The 21,675-nt window shown below is 31.2% G+C and overlaps 3 protein-coding genes across 3 annotated transcripts; 2 read left to right on the top strand and 1 right to left on the bottom strand.

The window, feature by feature from the left end:
• Nucleotides 1-552: 552 nt before the first annotated feature.
• Nucleotides 553-8,089, top strand: LOC106079197 (uncharacterized). Its single transcript, XM_056024120.1, has 7 exons — nucleotides 553-573; nucleotides 2,493-2,569; nucleotides 3,689-3,810; nucleotides 5,105-5,235; nucleotides 5,962-6,030; nucleotides 7,331-7,505; nucleotides 7,833-8,089. The coding sequence occupies exons 2-7, from the start codon at nucleotides 2,510-2,512 to the stop codon at nucleotides 8,050-8,052; spliced, it is 777 nt and encodes a 258-aa protein (XP_055880095.1). The 5' UTR covers nucleotides 553-573; nucleotides 2,493-2,509; the 3' UTR covers nucleotides 8,053-8,089.
• A 360-nt stretch (nucleotides 8,090-8,449) lies between these two features.
• Nucleotides 8,450-11,778, bottom strand: LOC106079204 (mediator of RNA polymerase II transcription subunit 29-like). The gene is made up of 4 exons (XM_013240344.2): nucleotides 11,499-11,778; nucleotides 10,953-11,011; nucleotides 10,571-10,655; nucleotides 8,450-9,259 (listed from the first exon to the last, which is right to left on the bottom strand). Exons 1-4 carry the CDS (start codon nucleotides 11,739-11,741, stop codon nucleotides 9,047-9,049), a joined length of 600 nt encoding a protein of 199 aa, XP_013095798.1. The 5' UTR covers nucleotides 11,742-11,778; the 3' UTR covers nucleotides 8,450-9,046.
• A 211-nt stretch (nucleotides 11,779-11,989) lies between these two features.
• LOC106079202 (RNA polymerase II-associated factor 1 homolog) lies at nucleotides 11,990-21,491 on the top strand. Its single transcript, XM_013240341.2, has 13 exons — nucleotides 11,990-12,203; nucleotides 15,081-15,173; nucleotides 15,453-15,574; nucleotides 15,692-15,758; nucleotides 15,910-16,011; nucleotides 16,821-16,926; nucleotides 17,071-17,139; nucleotides 17,275-17,378; nucleotides 17,827-17,943; nucleotides 19,496-19,621; nucleotides 19,902-20,004; nucleotides 20,697-20,772; nucleotides 20,994-21,491. The coding sequence occupies exons 1-13, from the start codon at nucleotides 12,136-12,138 to the stop codon at nucleotides 21,374-21,376; spliced, it is 1,536 nt and encodes a 511-aa protein (XP_013095795.2). The 5' UTR covers nucleotides 11,990-12,135; the 3' UTR covers nucleotides 21,377-21,491.
• Nucleotides 21,492-21,675: the final 184 nt, after the last annotated feature.

The raw sequence follows: 21,675 nt of genomic DNA, 5'->3' as shown, positions 1-21,675 counted from the left end.
AGTTGTCTAGTTTTAAAATTAAAGTATGCAGTGCATAAGCCTAAACCTAGATCTAATTAAAAGAAATTATCTTATCTTATCTTATATAATACAGACGTTACTTCAAAAAAGAAGATGATTACGTCCTACGCGTCATGCATTTAGTCATGCATATTAACCAATGACTTAAATTCTGCCAAGTCACTGGTTTTCCTGGCTAGCTCAGGCAACCCATTCCATGCTCTAATAGCACTAGGGAAGAAGGAGTATTTGTACAAATTTGTCCTAGCATATGGGACGAGGAATGTGCCTTTATCTTTGTGTCTTTCAGAGTATTTTATTAAATTTTGTTTTTGTATTTGAAGATTATGGTTCAGTGTTTTATGTATGATTGCTACTTTACTTTTGAGCCTTCTGTCCTGAAGGCTTTCTAAATTTAGTGATTTTACTAAAGGTGTTACTCTAGTCAAATGTGAATATTCGTTTGTTATGAATCTCACTGCTCTATTTTGTGTCTGTTCCAGTTTCTTAATGTTTTCTTGAGTTGAGGGGTCCCAAACGGAGGATGCATATTCTATTATTGGCCTAACCAAGGTTAAGTAACATTTTAGTTTTATGTTCTTATTTGATTTATAGAAATTTCTTTTAATAAATCCTAATGCTTTGTTTGATTTTTTTGTAGTTTCATCAATATGTGGATTCCATGATAGTTTTTCATTTATTATAACACCTAGATATTTTGCGTTTTTAGTCTGTGATACTGGTTTGCCATGAATAAGATAAGTGGAATTAATTTGTTTTAGTTTAAGCCAATAGGGGTTACTTTGCTTGTGTGGAGTTGCTGATCTCCCTTATGGCATATATGGTGATTATCTGATAAATAAAATATCCAAGGTTGATCTTCTTCTTCCTTGTTATCATTAATATGTTGGAGCGTTCAGATGACTAGACCAATACATGAGATGAATTGTGCATTGGTTTCCAAATCAGGAAGCTCTCCATATAGTTTTCTTTCTACAGGGGTGTTTCAGGCCAGTGTCTTGTTTGGGCCAAAATCAAACCTGCTGCCTTGCAAGAAGTGGAGGGATCAACAAAGGCTAGGGCACCTTATCTGAAAGTAAAGGCTAGGGAAAGCTGAAAGTGTCACTCAAACCAAATGGTTGGGTGCAGGGCTAAAAAACCTGTCATATAAAAAAATATTGTTATGAAAGCTTTTACACATAAGGAAAACTGGACAGTTCACAATGGAAAAGTGCATAGGCCTGGAAAAGGACATGAATTTTGTTTTTTGACATGGAACGTGCTAAGTCTGTTTAGAGCAGGTGTGCCAGATCATCTTACTGAAGTGTTTTGGAAAAAAAAATACTAGACTTCGCTGGTTAGGTTACTTTGAAAGAATTTCAGAGAATAGAGGAGCAAAAATTGTATGCCGGCAAAAAACAAAAGGCAGGTGACCCAAAGGCAGACCACAAATAAAACTGATTGATGATGTAGAGGTAAATTTAGAGTTTGTGTAAAGAGATGAAAATCTCAAGAGATCTAAATAGAAGGATGAGCTGAAGCAGGATAGAACCCTCCATGGGCTGTAGCACCACTAGGAAAATGGTATTAATTTGGTAATAAATCAATGTCAAGCACTGGGATTTATATCATGTTAACTAAAGCTATTAATTTGATATAGATCTTATTATGATCTAGATCTACTTATTTCAAGTTAGGTTTGCCATCTAAATAAATATAAATTTTTAAGAGAGGTTATAAAAAAAATACTAAATTTTGCACGCTATTTTGACAAGACTGTTTGAATTAAGGTAGTTTAATTGTAAACCACTAAAAAAAAATTTTTTCTTAATCTCAGTAACTTATATGGCTTGCGCCAAGTTGAGGAAGTGTTTGCTGTTACTGTGGTGGGCTTGGAATTCACCAAATCCAATTTCTTTATTTATCTGCCTTGTAATAGAAGCTATATTGTTGACCTCTTTCAGTCATAGAGCAACTATGGCTCATCTTGATCACTTTTTCATGTGACTGTAGAGCCCTATTTTGGAGAGACACCCATCCACTAATATTGCAAGGTTAGGAGGTTTTTGCTTTGGTGGTAGAGGAGCCGGCCATTGTTTGTATGTCATGCTTTGCTTCCAGAGCTGAGGCCCTTGTTTTTTCACTGTCCATAGCTTTCTTGGTCACCGTCTCTCTTCATCTAGTACAGTGTAGGGCAATGTCTTCCCAATGGTCAGTATCAATGTTCACTGTTTTGAGGTCCCATTTTATTACATCCACATAACAGAGGTGGGTGTGACCAGTTTTTCTTGAGCCAGGCATGAGTTGCCCTAGAGAATGACTTTCGGGATGCTATTGTCCTCCATCCGGCAAACGTGTCCAAGCCAGCGCAGGCGTCGTTGTCTGTTAATGTGTGTTAAATGGGTGAATAGTTATAAAGCTTAAATCTCAAAATTATAAATAATATTTCAGTCCATTATTCTTCCATGTTTGTTTTTTTTTCTTTCTTTCAGGTTTATACATATTATTGATGATGGACAAAACTTGTTTAGTAGACACTGAAAAAAAATTTCACGAGAAAAATAAAAGTGTAAGTTGTCTTAAAAGAAATGTTAGACTAATGCTTTTATAATTATAGTGTGTCCCTGTCATGAAGTGTGTGTGCATGTTTCTTATGTAAACAAGAATAAAACTTTTGCGGATAATTGGTTTTGGCTGAATAGATTTTGATGTAATCACAACTTAGTCCATCGCAGTTGAGGTTATATATAGAGGTAGTGAACAGGGAGAAAAACTGGAGATGAGTGAGAAAAAGATGTGTAGTTGTAAAAGTGAGTTGTATTTTGTTTTTATTGCTCGGGATAAGATTTCACTTTTGTTTCTACATACATTGGCATCAAAATCTTTATATATCATCAATAAAAGTAATGTTAATTTTTGTTTAAAAAAAAGTGTGTTCAAATTACTTTCAATTTTTATTCAAGTTCTGCATTAAGGATATAATGCTCCCATAAGGGCTTAGTTTGACCAACTGTTGGGATCTACAACCAAATAACTGTTTATCAACAAGCCCCTTCATTCGTGACAGACCATGAAGGCTCCTAAAACAAATCTACTGATTAAAAAAAAATAAAATATTTTTAAAGAATTATTCAGGTTCTTATCTAAAATTAGGTCTAAGTTTAGATTAGAAAAAGAGTGCTCTTATAATATGTGTATATGTATATATTCATACATACTGTCACAAAAAAGCCATGTATATATATATATGTGTGTATGTGTGTGTATACAGTGCTTTTTTTTTTTTTTTTTTTTTGTTAAATAATAGGTGCCCGTACTCAGTGATGGATTGTCTAACTTTTAACTACTAATAAATTAATATTAAACGTTAAAATACAAGAAAAGAAATAATTTTTCCCCACATTGAAAAAGGAACCAGTACGCCGTATTGGTGCGTACCGTCATAAAAAAAGCACTATATATATAGAGATTTTTTTTTTGTTAAGTAGTTTTTATTTGTAGGAGCAACAGATACTTATAGTCATCCAAAAGCATACATTTTATCTTAAATAAGTATGCATATTCTATATGCATATATATATATAAACAATTAAGAAGTAGTTCCTCTTAATCTGCAACAGTTGTGCAATGTAATGTAAAAGTACAATTTACTCACTGGGGGCTACCATTGTCTTTTTTTTTCTTCTAGTTAGATGATGAATTAAAACAGCATGGCCATATTTTATATGAGTTATTGCAAGAAAAAAATAAGTACTTGAAGTACCATGAAGTTGAAGCTGATGTACCAGAAGATAGCCAATCATTATTCCAGTAAGCATAATGATTTATGTTTTTTAAATGTCTTCCATTTGTCAAACATAAACACCACTACTTAATTAATTACACTCCTGGTAGTGATAGTTGATAGTATAATGCAGAGGCCAATGGGCATTTGAAAGTAGAGAGAATTTTATAGAGGTATTGAAAGTACCGTACTCTACATAAAAAGTTTATTTGCCTGCTGGCTCACCTAAAGAGTATGTGGTCTATTGTTAGGGCAATGTTTCCTGGCTGCATTGTTAACAAAGAAGTGGGCAAAGAGTCATTCCTAGCCTTTGTTCAAGAATCTGTCTGGTTTCTTTATGGTGCATTTCCCTTATGATCTGTGATCTTTTTTTTTTTTTACATCAAGGGAGATCATTTACTAAATCATAACAACTATACTAATGAAGCGTTACGGTTTATAGCTTTACTTATGTTGAGGGCATCCCATCTTCTATATAAGCCAGAAAATTTTAGATATCTGCTCTGATGGTTTGCTTGTTTTAAATCTTTATCTCCGTAATTATTTTTCCACATTCTGACAGAATTGTTCATTTTTCACATTTGTACATTCTACCCTGTTATGATTAAACTTCAATAACATTATCGTTTGTAATCAGAAAGCGTTACTTTTTGTGTAGAATTATAGGGGAATGCATGCTCTTTTTATAAAATACAAATTAAAGTTTATAAAATCAGAAATTAATTTATTTAAAAGAGGTCAAATCAACGATGGTATCGTTAATTAGGAGAGAAAGAGTTAAATAAATTATACCTACTGATTTTGCTGTTTGTGCAGTATTTTGCTTAAAGAATGCAAGTTTGTATACACATTACAAGGGCTTGAACCACACATGTTCCCAAATCTACTTTGAATTGTTAAATATTCAGTTAAATTTTGGATATTTTTTTGTGTGTATTATGTCAACAAAAATATTTCACTATCACTAAAATGCTTTTTTTTTTATATTTTGCTCTTTGTTCAAAATGAGAATTAAAAAAAATCAATCTTATCTTATTAAATTTCAGACTTTGTTTCCATGGAGAAGATAATTACATCCTATCTATTAATCTAGTCATTTAGTATTATTGCTACTTTACTTCCTAGTCCCAAATGGTCTCTAAAGTTAGTGATTTTACTAATGGTGTTACTTTAGCCAAATGGGATTTAAATAGATGTGAATATTTGTTCATTATAATATTCTTAGGTCAAACTTTATTAATACATTTGTCTTCTTTTATTTCTGTAACTAAATATTTTAGTACATAAAAGTAATGAACTGGCTGGATCAAATTATTTCAGCTACAAGTATATTTTACCACTTGTTCAAGAAATTCACCTGCTAGAGTTACAAGTCAAAGAGAGACAACAAAATTTGGAGGACAAAAAACTAAAACATGAAGCCAACAAACTTGGTCAAAAAATACTGACAGGTATAATTTAAACAATAAACAAAGAAAATATATATTGTGAGAAGACTAACTAATGTCTTTCAATGAAAAATGTTCTCAACAGTTATTTAATAATTTAGTACTACGTAAGCATGATTAATTTACTACTAGACTACCCTATGAATATTCCCCTGTAAGGACAATGTCAGTCTCTCATCCATAGTAACACTCACTGGACTCCAAAGTTGTCATAAATCTCTTTGTCTTCATTTTGTGTTGTTTGTATTCAGAAAAGGGAATAGCAGATATTTGATATTTTTGGCACAATTTAGCCCATGTCATGCCCATAATCCTTCAATGGTTACTTCCCCTATCTAGTTCAAGTGAGGTATTAAAAATAAGGTCCATTCACAGCTCAAATAGCAAACATTTTAGTAATCTAATAAAAATATATTGGGAATAGCATAACCTCGTCCCTTGGGTGTACCAGTAAGTGTTCACAGGCAATCATGCTTTAACATTAACATTTTGAAATGGAAGAAGGTAGGATTGTGGTTATTGTTAGCTTGTAGTTCCTAGCTTCTAATATTCTTGGTGAAAATGTTGAAACCTGTCAATCTACCTGCATTGCGGACTCAAGGACAGATCCACCTTTTTGTAATCTTGTTACTGCTGTGGTTTGAAAAATGTCTCCTTTTATTTTACAATGGTTTTTTCTCACTTAGCTTTTAATAATGATTTAAGATTAAATCAGTCATGTATTTTCAGGTTCTCTTGACCCAGAGGACTGTGTGCTAAAGCAATGTGCAAGTGATCTTATACATTTGTCCCAAAAAGGTATGGTATGTTTCTGATTATTGATGTTATCTATTTTTATAGTACTATATCATCTAATGTTATAATGCGAACCCTCACTTGGAACCAGGGGTGGACTGGGTGTCAAAATCGGCCCGGGCTTTTGTATACAATCAGGCCCGTAAATTGTATATCATATGATGGGGAGTCAATTATAGGCCTACCTATCCCAAAATCTGTATGTTGTGTTTGAGCATCGATAACTGTACACATGCAGTGAGCTATATATTTTTTTATAATAAATATACGCCTTATATTGATTTTTATCGCTAATTGTGTAGGCCATAAAAGGACATTATTTTGGAAAATTTGTTTTAGTATAACAATGTAAAGAGATTTCTTTTAACACGATGCTCAGACGGCCGCTTTTATAAGAGAATATTATACAACCTTTGACAAATCAGTACAAAGTGACATCCATGCTGCCCTTTTGATGGCCCTACTTGGAACCCACAAGAAAAGAGGAGTGAGGCGTGCCACGATCTAAAAGCAGATTGGCAATATGTGTGGACAAGTGGAGAGACTTGACCAGAACCGAGATGCCTGGAGGAAGCTGGTTAATTACCTAAGCCCCTAACAGGAGATATCATATAATCCCTCACTTATCACCAATGTATAGGAAAAAAAGATTTAAAAAAAAAAAGACTTCAAAAAGATATTGATATCAAAGAATTTGTTTTTGTTTGTTTTTATTATAATAACATGCTTGAGTTAAAATACTAAAGATTGCAAAATTAGATGTGGTACACTACACACACACACAAACTTTGCTGCCGAGGGTCAAATTTTCTCTTTGTAGTCTGTACCTTTCTAATGTCTCTTGCCTTTCAAAAGCCACAGACTATGCTTTATTCTGACAACAAAATAGAAATGTAAAATTAAGTTGTATATTAACTAACTCAATTTTGTATTATAATATGTAGTAAGACTGTATTTCCACCTCTCTAGTATTAATTGTGATGTGTGTAAAAAAAAAATACATTTGTATTTCAAATGGTAGCTGACAATGTTTTGTAGTAATTACTGGTGGAAATAAAAAATGGGCATGCAGAATTGAATGGGAGGAGGGGGAAGAATGGAGTAAAGACTACTACTTGGGCTTTACTTTTTTTTTAAATTAGTTTGTATCACATAGGATCAATTGTTCCCCTTTAGACAGGTGATTGTAATCTGGATGGGTGCTCTATCATCTAGTAAATCAGGTTTCATACATTTAGGATAATCACTTGATAGGTCTAGTCCTTTGCACATTGAGACTTATTCTTAATTTTTTTTTTTTCAGCTGCCAACCAATCACAAGATGTGGTATCAGATTCATGGAGTATTGGCAACATGGTCTACAACCCTTGCTTGACAGATGAAAACATTTTAAAGGAAAGCTTAGCATTTACTGTACTAAATAAAGGTGTTCATGTACGAGTGAGAATTCAATCAAAAACAGCTTTCACCAACAAACAGTAAGATCTTTTTAAGCTTAAACTATCACTAATAATGAAGAGTATTTTCTTTTAGTTTTAACCAATTACTCTGTCTGGTAAAAAGACAAAGAGTTTTTTTAGATTTTACTTAATCTGAGTGGTGTTTACTGAGGGCTTATATGCAATACAAAAACCATCTCCCAGACAGCCCCTCTCCTGCATGTCCACAAAATAGATTGAAGTAAAGTCCATTGGGCATGATTTAGCATACAAGATGCACTATTGTTGTATAGTCTATATATAAAAGCATTTTTTTTAAGTCAATTGATTTTGTTAATTATTATGATTTTTCTGTATTCTCCCCAGTTTCTTGTTGCCAACTGAGGCTAGCTTTTGTGTTGACAGTGATACATTTATTGAAGGTTTACAAGACATAGTGTGCTCTGTTTTCTGTGGAGATAGATCTATACTTGATGTTGTCCAGTTTGTTTCAGAGTATATTGAAAATGACATGGCCCCTTATGTTATCATTGTGCCCATGAGAAAAAAGAAAAAGGTTAAAAAAGAAAGCATTAACAAAACTTAAAATCTCAGCTCATTGAGTTTTAAGTTTACAATGAGAATGTTAGAAATTGTTCAAAATGTTTATGAATTCTGTACATTTTTTGTTTTATATTTATTGTTATCCAATAGTTATTGAACTGTTATCAAATGTATTAAACATTTCTGCTAAAAAAGTTTTTGTTTTACTAATTTTAACAACTTTTGTTTGATGTTGTCATGATTATTTTGATTTATTGCTGGATTAGATTAATTAAATTTTAAAAAATTTCTTTTAGAAACATTATCAGTTTGGGTTGAATTATTTTCTTAATGTGCTGATAATAAATTGGTTAAAATCCGGATAAAAGCACAAAACAAAAACAACTTTACACATAGGTCAATGAAAATGCAGTTTTGCTGAGAATATAAAAAAGCAGCAGTAATAACATACTTTGATTTATTTCTAGATTTATGCTTTAAATGACAAAATATGAAGGTCGCAAATGAACTTGCTTAATCATATGAAATACTGTACCATTACTTAATCTTTGGACTTAAGAGACAAGGCCTTATTATTATTGAACAAAAAGATCAAACCAAATAGTTATTAAAATAGCTTTAACAATACAAAAATATATTTTTTTCCATTTTAGACATTTTTATTGCCTTTCAACATTCTAAGTTAAAACTGAAAATGTTTTTGTATCACATACAAGACACAATAGCTTTAAGAAGATCTAAATGTTGGAAATGATATTTAAAAAAATGTACATTATTTATATATTCTTTAACACAGTATATATTTTTTGTATAATTTGTCAGATCATCTGCACAAATTTTAACATTGATACTCTTCAGAAGAAGAATAGAACTATTTCAAGAATGCACATTTTTTATAGCTGATAATGTATCAACTTCAACAGGTGCAATCTTATTGAAGCAAAAGCATCATTGCCTTTTGCAGCATTTTCATCTTGCTGAAGCTAACTGTTGTTATAAGTGGAAACAAATTTATAGTTGCCATTTAGATTTCATCATTAAGGATGAGAATGTTCCGGAAGGTTCTTTAAACAGTCATGTAATAAGTCTCTAATGTCTTTAGCACAATTGATCTGAGCTCTGATAGTTGATAAATACTGTGAATACAGTTGACCCTCAGGCTGAGGAGCATCTGTTTTTTGTGGCAATATTAAATTGGGAGTATTCCGAGTACTGTCTTTATCTTGTTGAATTACTTCATAAGCCAATTTCTGAAATATAAAATTAGAAATTTTTTTGCAAAAGTTACAAAATGTATAAATTTGGACATGTACTAAGATATAGATATATATATAACAAGATGGCTGCATGGTCATGTTAAATGTATGTGCTCTGGACTGTTGTCTGAATGGTCTTGGGTTTGAACCCTGCCCACTGCCATCCTGTAGCATGTAATAATCTTTAATTCTGAAGGAACAATTGCTACATGTTAAACCACAAAAAAAAAATGCTATAAAAAGTATTACCACAGGAGCTAAAAAAATTGCTTCTCAAAATTTAAAAGTATGATTTTTTATTCATCCTGAATTTGACAGAAATTTAACATTACAAATTTGGGAGATGTTTATACTCTGATGTCTTCACACTGAAGTCTCTGGAGATAGCTTAACATCCTGAGCATATAGTAAAAAGAAAGATGAGGTGATAGATAACCTGAGCTAAAAATATCACAATACTGGTATTGTGATTTTTTAAAATTGATAAATGCCCCGTTAAAAAAAGTTATTAGTATATCAATATTGCAGCAGCTAAATTTTTTTTTATTTACCAGAGAAGAGGAAAGCAGATGAAGATTTTGCATTAGAAATTAAAATCAATGCCAAAAAGTTTTTTTTTTGGTAATTTAAAGGTACTTCTAGTAGCTTGCTTGACACAGAGCTTTGTACATAGCAAAATATTGTACTATGACCTGTGTCTTTCATTAGCTGCCATTGCAAGGAAAAGGAGCTACTATGTTTGTGTTGTCTATGTTTATTATTTTTGTCTTTCATGTTAATATTTTAAAAACTGAAAATCCCATTTCATCATCGCCTTCATTGTGCATAACTTCTGGTCTTTTGATATAGTTCTTTAAGTCTGTAAAAATTAGTAATTGTTTGCACATGTATGTATAAGCTCTATTACACTCTAGAACAGTCTAAACTACAAGGATGCACCTCTTGTACAATGTAAAATGTATGTCTATTGTCAAAAACAAAATACCAAGAACTTTTTTTACAAATGCAAATTATGATTTAGGTTAATGTATGTATAATCATGCATGTATCAACTTTTTTGTTTAAATCCTGTTAAAACTAATAAAACACAATTGTAAGAGAAAGGATTCACAATAAGTATAATGATGTCAATTATTATGTCAAAATGATCCAACATACAAAACTTTTTTTTCCCTTTGACATGCACCATACAAATTACTGTGCACAAACAATATTTCAACTCAAATATAAATTAGCAAAAAAAAACAACAAAAAAAGTTCAATGTTAACTTCAGTGTTTTACTTTATCTAATGCACTTTACTCACCAAATATATTTCTACTAGATCACAAATCGCATAAAATTCTTCCAGACATTTTTCAAACCTTCCACTAGCATTATCCATCTGGGCGCTGTTAAGAAAATAAAATTCATTTGAACAAGGAATATTAATTTAAACTCTTGTACAAAAACAAATTTTTCAAATATACACATTCTTACTTCTGCTAAGATGTCTTGCTTTTATTCAATGACTGATAATCACAGCTATCCAAAGGTTAAAAATTCAGTCATAGTAACTGTTATTAGTGTTATATAATATTTCAAATTGAAGATAAAAGGCCATCTAAGCCTTCTTCATATACATTTTTTTAGATTTAATATTTATAAATATAATAAAATTATACAATAAATATAATTTTATAACTAACCCTGTTTCATCCTGACTAGCATTTTGATAAAACAAATGACCTCCAGTTTTAAAAAGATTCTGAAAAAAAATGTCAATTATAAAAATATAAAATGAAAATTATGAGATCCTACAACAGCAACATATCCTAACGTCAGTAACGACTAACCCCAAAGACCCTCAGAAACTCAATTTATATCAACATCTCTTCATAACTTCATACTATCTAATAAAAAGAAAAAAGTATTAATTGGACATTATGGATCTATTTAAGACAAAGAAACGATGCCATGACATAGATCTAAATAACCCAGTTTTACAGTCATTCAGAGTCCAGACTGTAAAACTACTGAGTTTACTCCACAGTCTTGAGAGTCTTGACATTCTAACAGAAACTAAGAAACTAAAACTCAACTAGTCTAGCTAAATCTAGAATTTATATCTAGATCCATCTATATAGTAGCCTATATTTTAATATAAATCTATAAATAGTATATGCTGTATATATAGATAATAGACTATCTAAATCTAGATTTCTAGATCTAGACTGTCTATAATTCTGACTTACAACTAATGATTCTTTGAGTCTTGGTAAAAGAATTTTGAATTTTGCAATTGGATCTGTTTCTGGGGGTACAGGATTCTGAACCATAGGTACTTGTGGGTTTGGTGGCATAGGTGGACCAACACCTACACCAATACCAGGTCCCATACCCACCATAACGGGACCCATACCAACTTGATGATGCATAACAGATGAAACTGGTATCTGATTATTCATTGGGACTAGTCCTTGTCCTGAAGCAGCCATTTTCTTGTTTCTATTTCGCGTATCCGCTTTTCTTGAATGCCAGAAAAGCAATTGTATTATCTAGATCGGAATCTAGATCTAGATTTTGATCTGAATTAGAAATCGATACAATCAACTTTTAACACTATTCTATTTTTAATTTTAAAAATAGAATTGATTAAACTTTTTTTTCATTTAGATCTAAATATTATAACGACAAGTTTTTTAAATGTTAAATTCTAATTTATTCTTTACATTAGCAAGGAAAAAAGTCTGGATAGTTTTAATGGCGAGTAATATTTACATATAATAAATCTACACTACAATTACAATACATGTAACTAAACATTCGTACATAGACTAAATTAAAGAGATCTAGACCTAGAGATCTAGATCTAAACCAATTCTCAGCATTATGCCTCCAACGGTACAGACTGGAAGGCGAGATGAGAGGGAGAAAAGATCGCGTCCTGGTGAAAAAAGGTAGATAGTGAGTCTATTTATAATTTAAAGTTTAAAGGGAAACTCCGATGGTTTTGTTAATTTTTGATATGCCTGGGCCTATGGCCTATGGGGATGTGTTTTAATTTACAGATAATGAATATATTCTTCTTTTTTTTTAAATTTGCAATAATAACTTAGTAATTGATATTTTTCCGACGTAATTTTCCTGCGCATCCAAAACAGACTTTCACCGGGTTTCTATGTGACGTCACAAAGGTGTTTTAATCTGTGCAGTAAGTTATTTATTGTATAACAGGAGACCATATAGCAAAGTTTACATTCTCGTAAAAGAAATATATCTTTGTCTATGCAGTTAAATCTAGGATCTTGTAAAGAAAAATGAAAAAAGAAAGAAAGAAAAAGAAAGAAAAAATGCGTATTAAAAGTAGATTAACATGCTTGACTAATCACGGCAGTGTGTATTTTCTCACCAGACCACTCAACACACAACAAACACTATCGCTTGGTTTTCTTGTCATGACCGACTACACGTAGTCTCGACTAGCCTTACACTGACCATCTTGTTCGAATCATTCAGATACACGATCTATTTACTTCTTGGGATAGGTAGAGGCTTAGATGAAAATGTTACTTTTTTTTCTCGAGTTGGTTATCCTAATGCTTTTGGATCTATCTATACATGTTTATATATATAACTGTATCATAGCTCTGGACTAGGCCGTCACTAAGCCTAACAGCTACTGTAAGAATGAAGCGATACGATTTGTTAAATCAAGTTTCTCTTTCAGTATTGTTTAGGGAAGTGACGCATGAAATAACTTAAAACAAAATCTCAAGGAATCCCGTTTTTTTGAGATGTCAAGAATTTAATGACTAATTTATTAAATATAAAATTTTCTAAGCATTTAAATAAAAAATGATATAATGTTTACTATTACAACTTTTTACACAGAATTTAAATATGTCAATAACTCAAATTTGAAAAACTATCGGAGTTTCCCTTTAATTTAGTGTTTTAGTACTCTTAACTTAGTCTTACTTAGTCGCCTTAGTTTAGAGTTTAAGTTTAGACAGTTTAGTAACTCACTCAGTTACCAGTAAGTTGAGTAAGACTGTAAGAGTCTCAGTTTAGTATTACATTTTTAACTTAAATGCTAGAGATTACTTATTTATATAGTCTATCTAGATCTATATTAAATCTAAAGTCAGTAGTATATTTTATATTTATAGGATTAGGGATTAGTGATTAGATCTACATTATTTCTAGATCTATAAAATATAGATCTACATAGACGAATTGATCTAGTTTAGTAATCTATTATAATAAAGATCTAGATCCAGTCAATACTGACTAATTTACTATTTAGTAACTTAGTACTAGTTAGTCAACATAGTCTAGTGACCTAGTGTCTAAGTCTAGTCACCAACTTAGTATTGGCTACTATTGGCACTGGTTAGTCAACTTAGTCTAGTCAGTCTAGAGTTTTAGAGTAATTAATAGGTCAGTGAGTCTAAAGCTTAAGTGCTGTGTTGCCTTCGGAGTTGTCTGAGTAGAGTAAAGAGTAAGACAGGCATGAGACAGTAAACTAGCAAGAGACCATTGAGATTGGTATGTTTTTACAGAAGCCCTATGAATATGATACTGCCTATATAGATGTTCCATGAGTATCACAAAAGAAAGATGATGATATTAGCAAGAGCTATCAAAAGCTGAAATCTAATGAATGTTTAACGATAGTTCATATTCAATTAAGTCTACCTCCTAAAGTCTAAAGATCATGCATCATTACTCATTAGCATTTATCAATAAAAGGAAGATGTCAGCTGGACATCGGATAACATATATATTGGAGTCTAATGGACTATCAATTCACAGAGGAGGCCATCCAGGGGAAAATGATTATAATAATAGTAGACAATCTTTCAAGATGTATTTAATTACAGATATTTTACCATTTTATATGTTTTATTCTATTATATTGCTAAACAACCAACATGTAATTGTTACTGTTACACTGTAAATAAATGTTCAAATAAAAATAAAAAGAGTAGATGTGTTGAGAATTATAATTATAAATTTATAGTTATTTATAAAGTTTTAGTTATTATATTTTCTGTTTTCCAGTGTTTTCATTTACCAGCATACACATTTAATTGAAACACACATCAGCATTGTAATACATACCAAAAAAAAGAATAATTTGTTCAGCTCAATTTAAACATTTATTTAGCAGTAATCATTGAAAATAACTTGCTTTCTAATGGTGTTACCAATTTACTAGACTAGTTAGAGCAGGGGTTCTCAACCTGTGGGTCGCGACCCCCTTGGGGGTCGATTGACGATTTGCCAGGGGACACCAAAGACCATCGAAAAACTGGATTGTTTTGTCTATTCTTATATTCCTGTGTGTGTGGAGGGGGGGGGGGCAATTGTAAAAAGGGGTCGCCGAGCTGAAAAGGTTGAGAACCGCTGAGTTAGAGTAACAAGTTGTACTTGCTCCTCAGTATTTATCTTTAAGTACTCCTTCATAGTCTCATCTAGTATTTATCTATAACTCCTTAGTTAACTAGTTGTACTTTCTCCTTAGTATTTATCTATAAGTAGTCTTTCATATGCTCATCTAGTATTGATATTAATAAGTTCTTCTTCATAGTCTCATCTAGTAACAAGTAGGTACTTTCACCTCAGTATTACTATAAGTACTCCTTCATGTCCTCATCTAATATTGATCTATAATATAAGTATTCTCATCTAGTTATCGGCAAAGAACTTGCAAGTTTTCTCCCTATATGGGGTATATTATTCAAACATTTTTCCATCTTATAGATTTGTTTATTTTTGTAGTCAACTGAATACTTAAGATGATATTAAAGTAAAGACATTCACATTTTCAGATCAGAGCTTGTATGCAGAGTGAAATATAACAATACTCTACCAGATATTCCATTTGATCCAAAATTTATCACTTATCCTTTTGAATCTAACAGGTAGGTTAATTTTTTTTTCATTTCTGTATTTGTCATCTTAAAAATCCACAATTAATTGCAAGTAAAAATTACATGCATTTGTAAAGTCATTATTTTTTTATTCTAATAGTTTTGTGCTGTGTAAATATTTTTGATATTCATGCTAATGGCTGCATTCTGTAGTTAAAAAGATCAAATCTTATTCAGCTTTTGTGAATTTCATGTCAGCCACGAAAAAAAACATTCACAATGACAGGTTTGTAAATTATTTTGATATTTTACCAATTGTTTTATTCTTAGATTTTACACATACAAGCCAACTTCACTTGAACGGTCATTTAAATATGATCTGCTTACAGAACATGACCTGGGTGTCAATATTGACCTCATTAATCCAGACACATACAAAATTGATCTCAATGGTAAAAGAAACTTTGAAACATTGATTATTAAATGATTTCTTTTATTATCATGTACACTTCAAAATCCTAAAAGTTTTCTTTAGGCACACATAATTAAAAATGTTTCTGTCTGAATAGCGGACCCGGAATCAGAAGATGAAAGATTGTTGGAAGAAGACTTGAATGCTCCCGGTGATACAAAAAGGTATCCCAGTTTTACTTGGATAGTTACATTTTTCTTTTTTTTTTTTTTCTTTTAATATTTGTTCAATTTTGTCTTCGTTTGTATACATTTGAAGTTGAAGACAAAAAAAAATGTGTTCCCTAACTAAAAAAGAAATCTTTCTGTTTTCCAGATCTCGACATCACAATACAAATGTCTCTTGGTTGAGGAAAACTGAGTATATTTCAACAGAGTACAACAGATTTATTCAAAAGGCAGATAAATCTGAGGCCAAGTTAGTAAATTACCTGCATCAAACATTTTGAAAACCATTTTTATTTTTGGTCTTGCACTTAGTTGTTGTTGCTGTTTTTTTCAGTTAGCATCAATAAGTGGTAGTCAAACCTTGTCACTCTATTCTTAATGACAATCAGACCTTTATAAACTCTCAGCCTATGTAAGAATTCTGAGTATACTTTAAACAGTCATCTAATAAGTCTCTAATATCTTTGGTACAATTGATACACACAGTTGATTTGTTTCCAGGCTTTTATATTGTTTATTATAGCCACAACACCATCCTTTCTATTTTTGAATGTAATGAACGGGTCAGATTTTAATGATCCCCATGGCAAGCTTTTAGCCTGTTAAGTTGTGCATCTGTTACAATGGCCAGCTCTCTCTTTCCTCTCTCTCCCTCTTTTTTGCTCTCTGGAACTCTCATTATGTTTGTTTTTACCTGTGCATCATAATTTATCGACATATACACACACATAGTATTCTTTTACTTATCCGCTCACCCCCAACCCACAACAAAAAAGTTAGTCCTTTCATACTTTCTATGGCTTTTCTTTGGCTTATGCAATCTCTATTATGTTTTAACAGTGATACACAAACAACCTTTATGGATGGCTTTAGCTAAGATGTCAGAATGTTTCCCACATGGGTCATTTGCATAAGTCTGTGTAGAAAACAAAGATGTTTGAAACCTCTTTCTTTGTTCTTTGTGCTATCAGTAAACTGTTGCTGGAGAATTCCTTTCCTTTCTAGCCACAGATGGTCACATTCACAGAGTGACAAAATCATATTTTTGTATTTCTGCAGAGTGGGTTTTAAAATCAAAAGAATAATGAAAGAAGAAGATTTATACAAAGACAGAGAAAGCCAGATTAATGCCATCAACAATACTTTTGAAAAAGCCAAACAACCAGTGAGTCCATTAGTGCTATTCAGAAAATAACCCATTTAATATTAATTTTTATCACTGTGAATTCAGTAAATGAAATTTCAGACAAAAATACTGTATTATTGATTAATACTTTTCTAAATATTTTTTACTACTTTTAATTTAAAGATTCAGAAACATTACAGTAAACCTGGTGTTACTCCAGTTCAAGTAATGGAAGTGTTTCCAGATTTCAAGGTATAAATTAGTGTCAAGACAAATGTTATCATAAAATGTCTTTCATGGTTTAGTCACAAAAACTTAATGTACATTTTGTCATTCATTACTTTTACATTTGTCCAATTGTTGACTTTCTTTGCTAATGTTGTCTAGTTATGGAAGCATCCTTTTGCCCAAGTTCTCTTTGATTCTGACCCAGCACCAAAAGGTTATTCTGCTCCAGTACAGATGGAAGAAATGTCTCAAGCCATGATCAGGTACAAACTATTTTGTCAATTTTGTAATTACTTATGTAGTCCTGAGTTACTTACAAAATATGTAAGTTTGTAATTTCTACAACCATTTTCTATACTTTCCTAGTACAACATTCAATATTAATAACTAGACATTTAATTTTTTGTTAATCTTATTTCATGATGGTATTCTGGACTATTTTTGTTTCCAAAATTATTTTTTTGTTCAAGTTTTAACTGAAAAAAGTTTAATTATATAGTTATTTTCGTTGAGGCGATAGACTTTCTTAACCTTTTGTCACATGTTTTCCATAACATAATTATAAGAAGCACTAAAGACAATGGAAAGTAAATAAAATAGATATATTGATAGTTTTGTAGCTGTTTAATGTTCCCAATTTTTATTGTGCTCATAAGAGTAGCATTAATCATACCCCTCTTTCCCTTTTTAATGTAATGAATATTATCACAGAGGTGCAGTAGATGAGAGTGGAGAACAGTTTGTGGCTTACTTCCTGCCAACTGATGAGACTTTGCGTAAGAGAAAACGGGATGCTGAAAACAATAAAGAATATGAGGAAGGAGATATGTAAGTCTTCAAAATCATATCTACAGATTTTTTTAACTAATTAAAAATGTAATCTAAAATACTAATCTAAATTAAAAGCTAACTAATTAATCTCTTTAATAAAAAGATATGCAAAATTGTCTTAAGTTTTCAATAAGAGCAGTAAGTTGTAATTTATGTAAGTCTTCAAAATCATATCTACAGATTTTTTTAACTAATTAAAAATGTAATCTAAAATACTAATCTAAATTAAAAGCTAACTAATTAATCTCTTTAATAAAAAGATATGCAAAATTGTCTTAAGTTTTCAATAAGAGCAGTAAGTTGTAATTTATTAATGGCATTGTCTAAGTTTGTAGGGCATAATTTAATAATGACATTGTCTTGGTTTGTAGGGTATAATTCAGAATTTGTCTAGGTTTGTAGGGTATAATTCTTTAAATCCATGGACCAATTTTATTGTAATATTTATGGGTAACTTTGACCTGATCTTATTTACCAAATTTTGTATGTAATTGTTAAAAAATAAAAAGGAGTCAGTTGTATAATATGTTAATGCGTCACAGCCCATGCATTACAAGATTTTCCCACCATTTACTCTGAAAGAATCATAATTAGTAGAAATAAATAAACAAAGTGTTAATAAACTGTGACGCATTAACATATTATACAACTGACTCCTTTTTATTTTATTTCACTTAGAGGGGTGGTGCAAAGCTGGTGGGGAAAATAGCACAGGTTACTTATTAGTTAGGTACTGAGGACTGATCTCATACAAAAAAATGAATAAAAATTTGTAGAGTTGAGATAAGCCTTGGATGTGGTCTGCCACTTGCTTTATTAAGTCTTGTACTCTATGTTAGCTACATTTAAAAAAAAAAAATTATTAGCTCTGAGTATTTAAGTTCAAATGACTTATAAAGTCTTCTCATGGGAAGTTAGAGCTTACATGTACATCACTTTTTATCATAGCTAGTGCTAGTTATCCTTATTAGGCTTATTACATTGTTAAGGCATTTTGGCTATAAGCTTTACTTAACAAGAAAAATATTTAAAATACTTTTCTAAAGACGATACCTCTTTTATACAACTTATAGAGTGATTTTTTTGTTCGTAATAACTAATGAATGTTAGATTTTAAAAATGGTTCATTCTTTAGTATAGTATAGTATGTTGAAGATATTTTCTAGTCCTCTACCAAAATTTAAATTAATTTATTTTTATACTATTAAAATTATAACAGTCAAACTAGAGACTGTGTGGCCAATGAGCTAGTAATTCTTTGCCCAACTATATACTTCAAGTGTCAAATTTTTAGGAAAATCATTAGAGACGTTTTCCAAAACCAATCTACCCATGAAGGTTTTGCCCACTTGAAATATGTGACATGAATAGAAGCATTGTAAAAAGATGCAGTTGTTGAAGAATTGAATTGCTTATAATTTATTTCATCCTTTAAAAAAATGAACAAATCCTGAGGTAAAAATGCAATCATTTATTGTCATTTTATTGCCCTCAGTATGCTATTTTTTAAATAACATTTTTAAATGTATATTTATCGTTATTACTGTAGATATGAATACCTCTTGGCAAGAGAATACAACTGGAATGTTAAGAACAAGTTATCAAAAGGTTATGAAGAGACATACTTTTTTATCATGCGAGAGGATGGTGTTTACTACAATGAGCTGGAAACAAGGTTAATATTTATTTTTTTTTTGTAATTTAGTAAAAGATTTAATGATCTATTCAGCTTGTGTTTTAATCTTTGTTTTTTATTTTTAAACAATAATTAAGATTAGTTAAAAACATTTAATTGATGCAAATGCTTTCAAAAAATAGTTACAACTGGTACTAGTCTAACAAACTAATATGGATCTTTTTTTTTTATTAGGAATGTAAATTTTTAAATTTCATGAATGTATTTTTTTTTTGTTTCAAAAATAAAATAATATAAATAATTTTACTGTATTTTTTAGAGTACGTTTAAGTAAGCGCAGAAAAACAGTTGCTAATGCTCAGCTGAGATCACGTCTCATTGTCAAGCACAGAGAATTACAGGAGAAAGAAATAGATACTCAGGTAGGGATAATTTATTATATACCTTTAAAAGCCATAGTATTTTAAATGGTTTGGAAGTTGTTGTTTTACATTATGATACCTTTAAAAGCCATAATATTTTAAATGGTTTGGAAGTTGTTTATTATTATTGAGAAAATATATGGCTTAATGTTTCTTATATTTTGAAAACAATTAAAAATTAATACAAATCTAAACCCTAACAAAATTTTTCATTATTAAAATAAAGCTTCTTCATTTCTACAAGATTTTCAAGAACACGTTTTCACACATTGTTTATGATTAATATAGAACTGGGGTGTTTTGTACTAGAAATAGTGTGTATTTGTTTAATTAAGTTTTTCTTTGACTTAAATTGTGTTTCCCTATTCGATTTTTAGTTAAAGATTGTCATTTGTGCTAAGTAAACCAGTTGTTTCCTCATTTTTTGACCTTATTCACTAGGATGCATAACATCTTTATAACAACCATTACATCACCACTAACTCTGTTTAGCTGTAACCTCTAATAGAAGTGGGAAATGGGTTAAAGCATTATGCCCTCTGCTTTTTTTCCCCCTTTGATTCTTAGTTGTTGTGCAAAGAGAGATTGTTTAATATTTGTCTGTTATTATGATCTACAATATGTTCTTTCCAAAGCTCTATGCTTGAACTGTTCCAGGCTTTAATCTATTTGTTGTTGTTTTTTTCTCTTAGGAGGGTCGTATGCAGATGTTGGAGCCACCAGGTGAAGATGAAGAGGAAGATGCAATGCCAAGCCTAATGCCAGAAGGTACAAATGCTTATTTTTTCTTTCAAATGCTATTTTTACAAATGTTTCCGTCAATAGCATAAGAATGTCTTCTTACTATCACTACGGTATTCATTTTACTCAGCACTGCTTAATTTCAATGTGATGAAGTCCTACATGTTTTCTTTTAAATTTTCTGCTGTTTCTTTGTTGTTTTGTTGTTTCTATATGCCATCAATGAATGTTTTTGTTTGTTTATCTAGTCACTTCAGGTGAACAAAAAGAAGGTTCTGACCACCAGAGTGGTAGTGAGGATGGCAACAACTCAGAGGCTGACGACAAAATCAGTGTCACATCCGACAGAAGCAGAAGCAAAAGTAGGAGTCGCAGCCGAAGTGTCAGCCGAAGTAGAAGCAGCAGTAAAAGTGGGAGCAGAAGTCGAAGTGTCAGTCGAAGCAAGAGCAGGAGCCGAAGCAAGTCTGGTAGCAGGTCAAGGAGTGCTAGCAGGAGTCCCAGCGGAAGTAGAAGTCGTAGCAAAAGTCCGAGCGAGCAAGGAAGTGAGAGTGAAGCTGAAGATAAAGACAAAGGAAAGAAAGATGAAGAAGAAATTTTCGGTTCCGCTAGCAGTTCTGAAGACAGTGATTAGGCTTAGAATACATACAATGTTTGTTGTTTCATATTTTTTTTATCGTATTTTCTGGAAATGTCAATAAATTTATGAAAGTTTTTACCATTCAATAAAATGTGTCAAATAAAATGAGGCATTCATATATCATAGTAAAATAATATGAGACATCCATGTGCTGGTAGTTTGAGACATCCGTGTATCATAGTCAAATTTGTATGAGACATCCATATATCATAGTGAACTATTTTCTAAGTTTTGGTTGTTATCCCCATCCCAACCCTATTAAATTAACTTTAATTTTAGGGATTAAACATAAT

Source organism: Biomphalaria glabrata, chromosome 3 (assembly GCF_947242115.1).
Source record: "Biomphalaria glabrata chromosome 3, xgBioGlab47.1, whole genome shotgun sequence".
In the NCBI taxonomy this organism is placed as follows: Eukaryota; Metazoa; Mollusca; class Gastropoda; family Planorbidae; genus Biomphalaria; species Biomphalaria glabrata.
The sequence above is the reverse complement of the archived record's forward strand: the minus strand, read 5'-3'. Positions and strand labels throughout refer to the sequence as shown.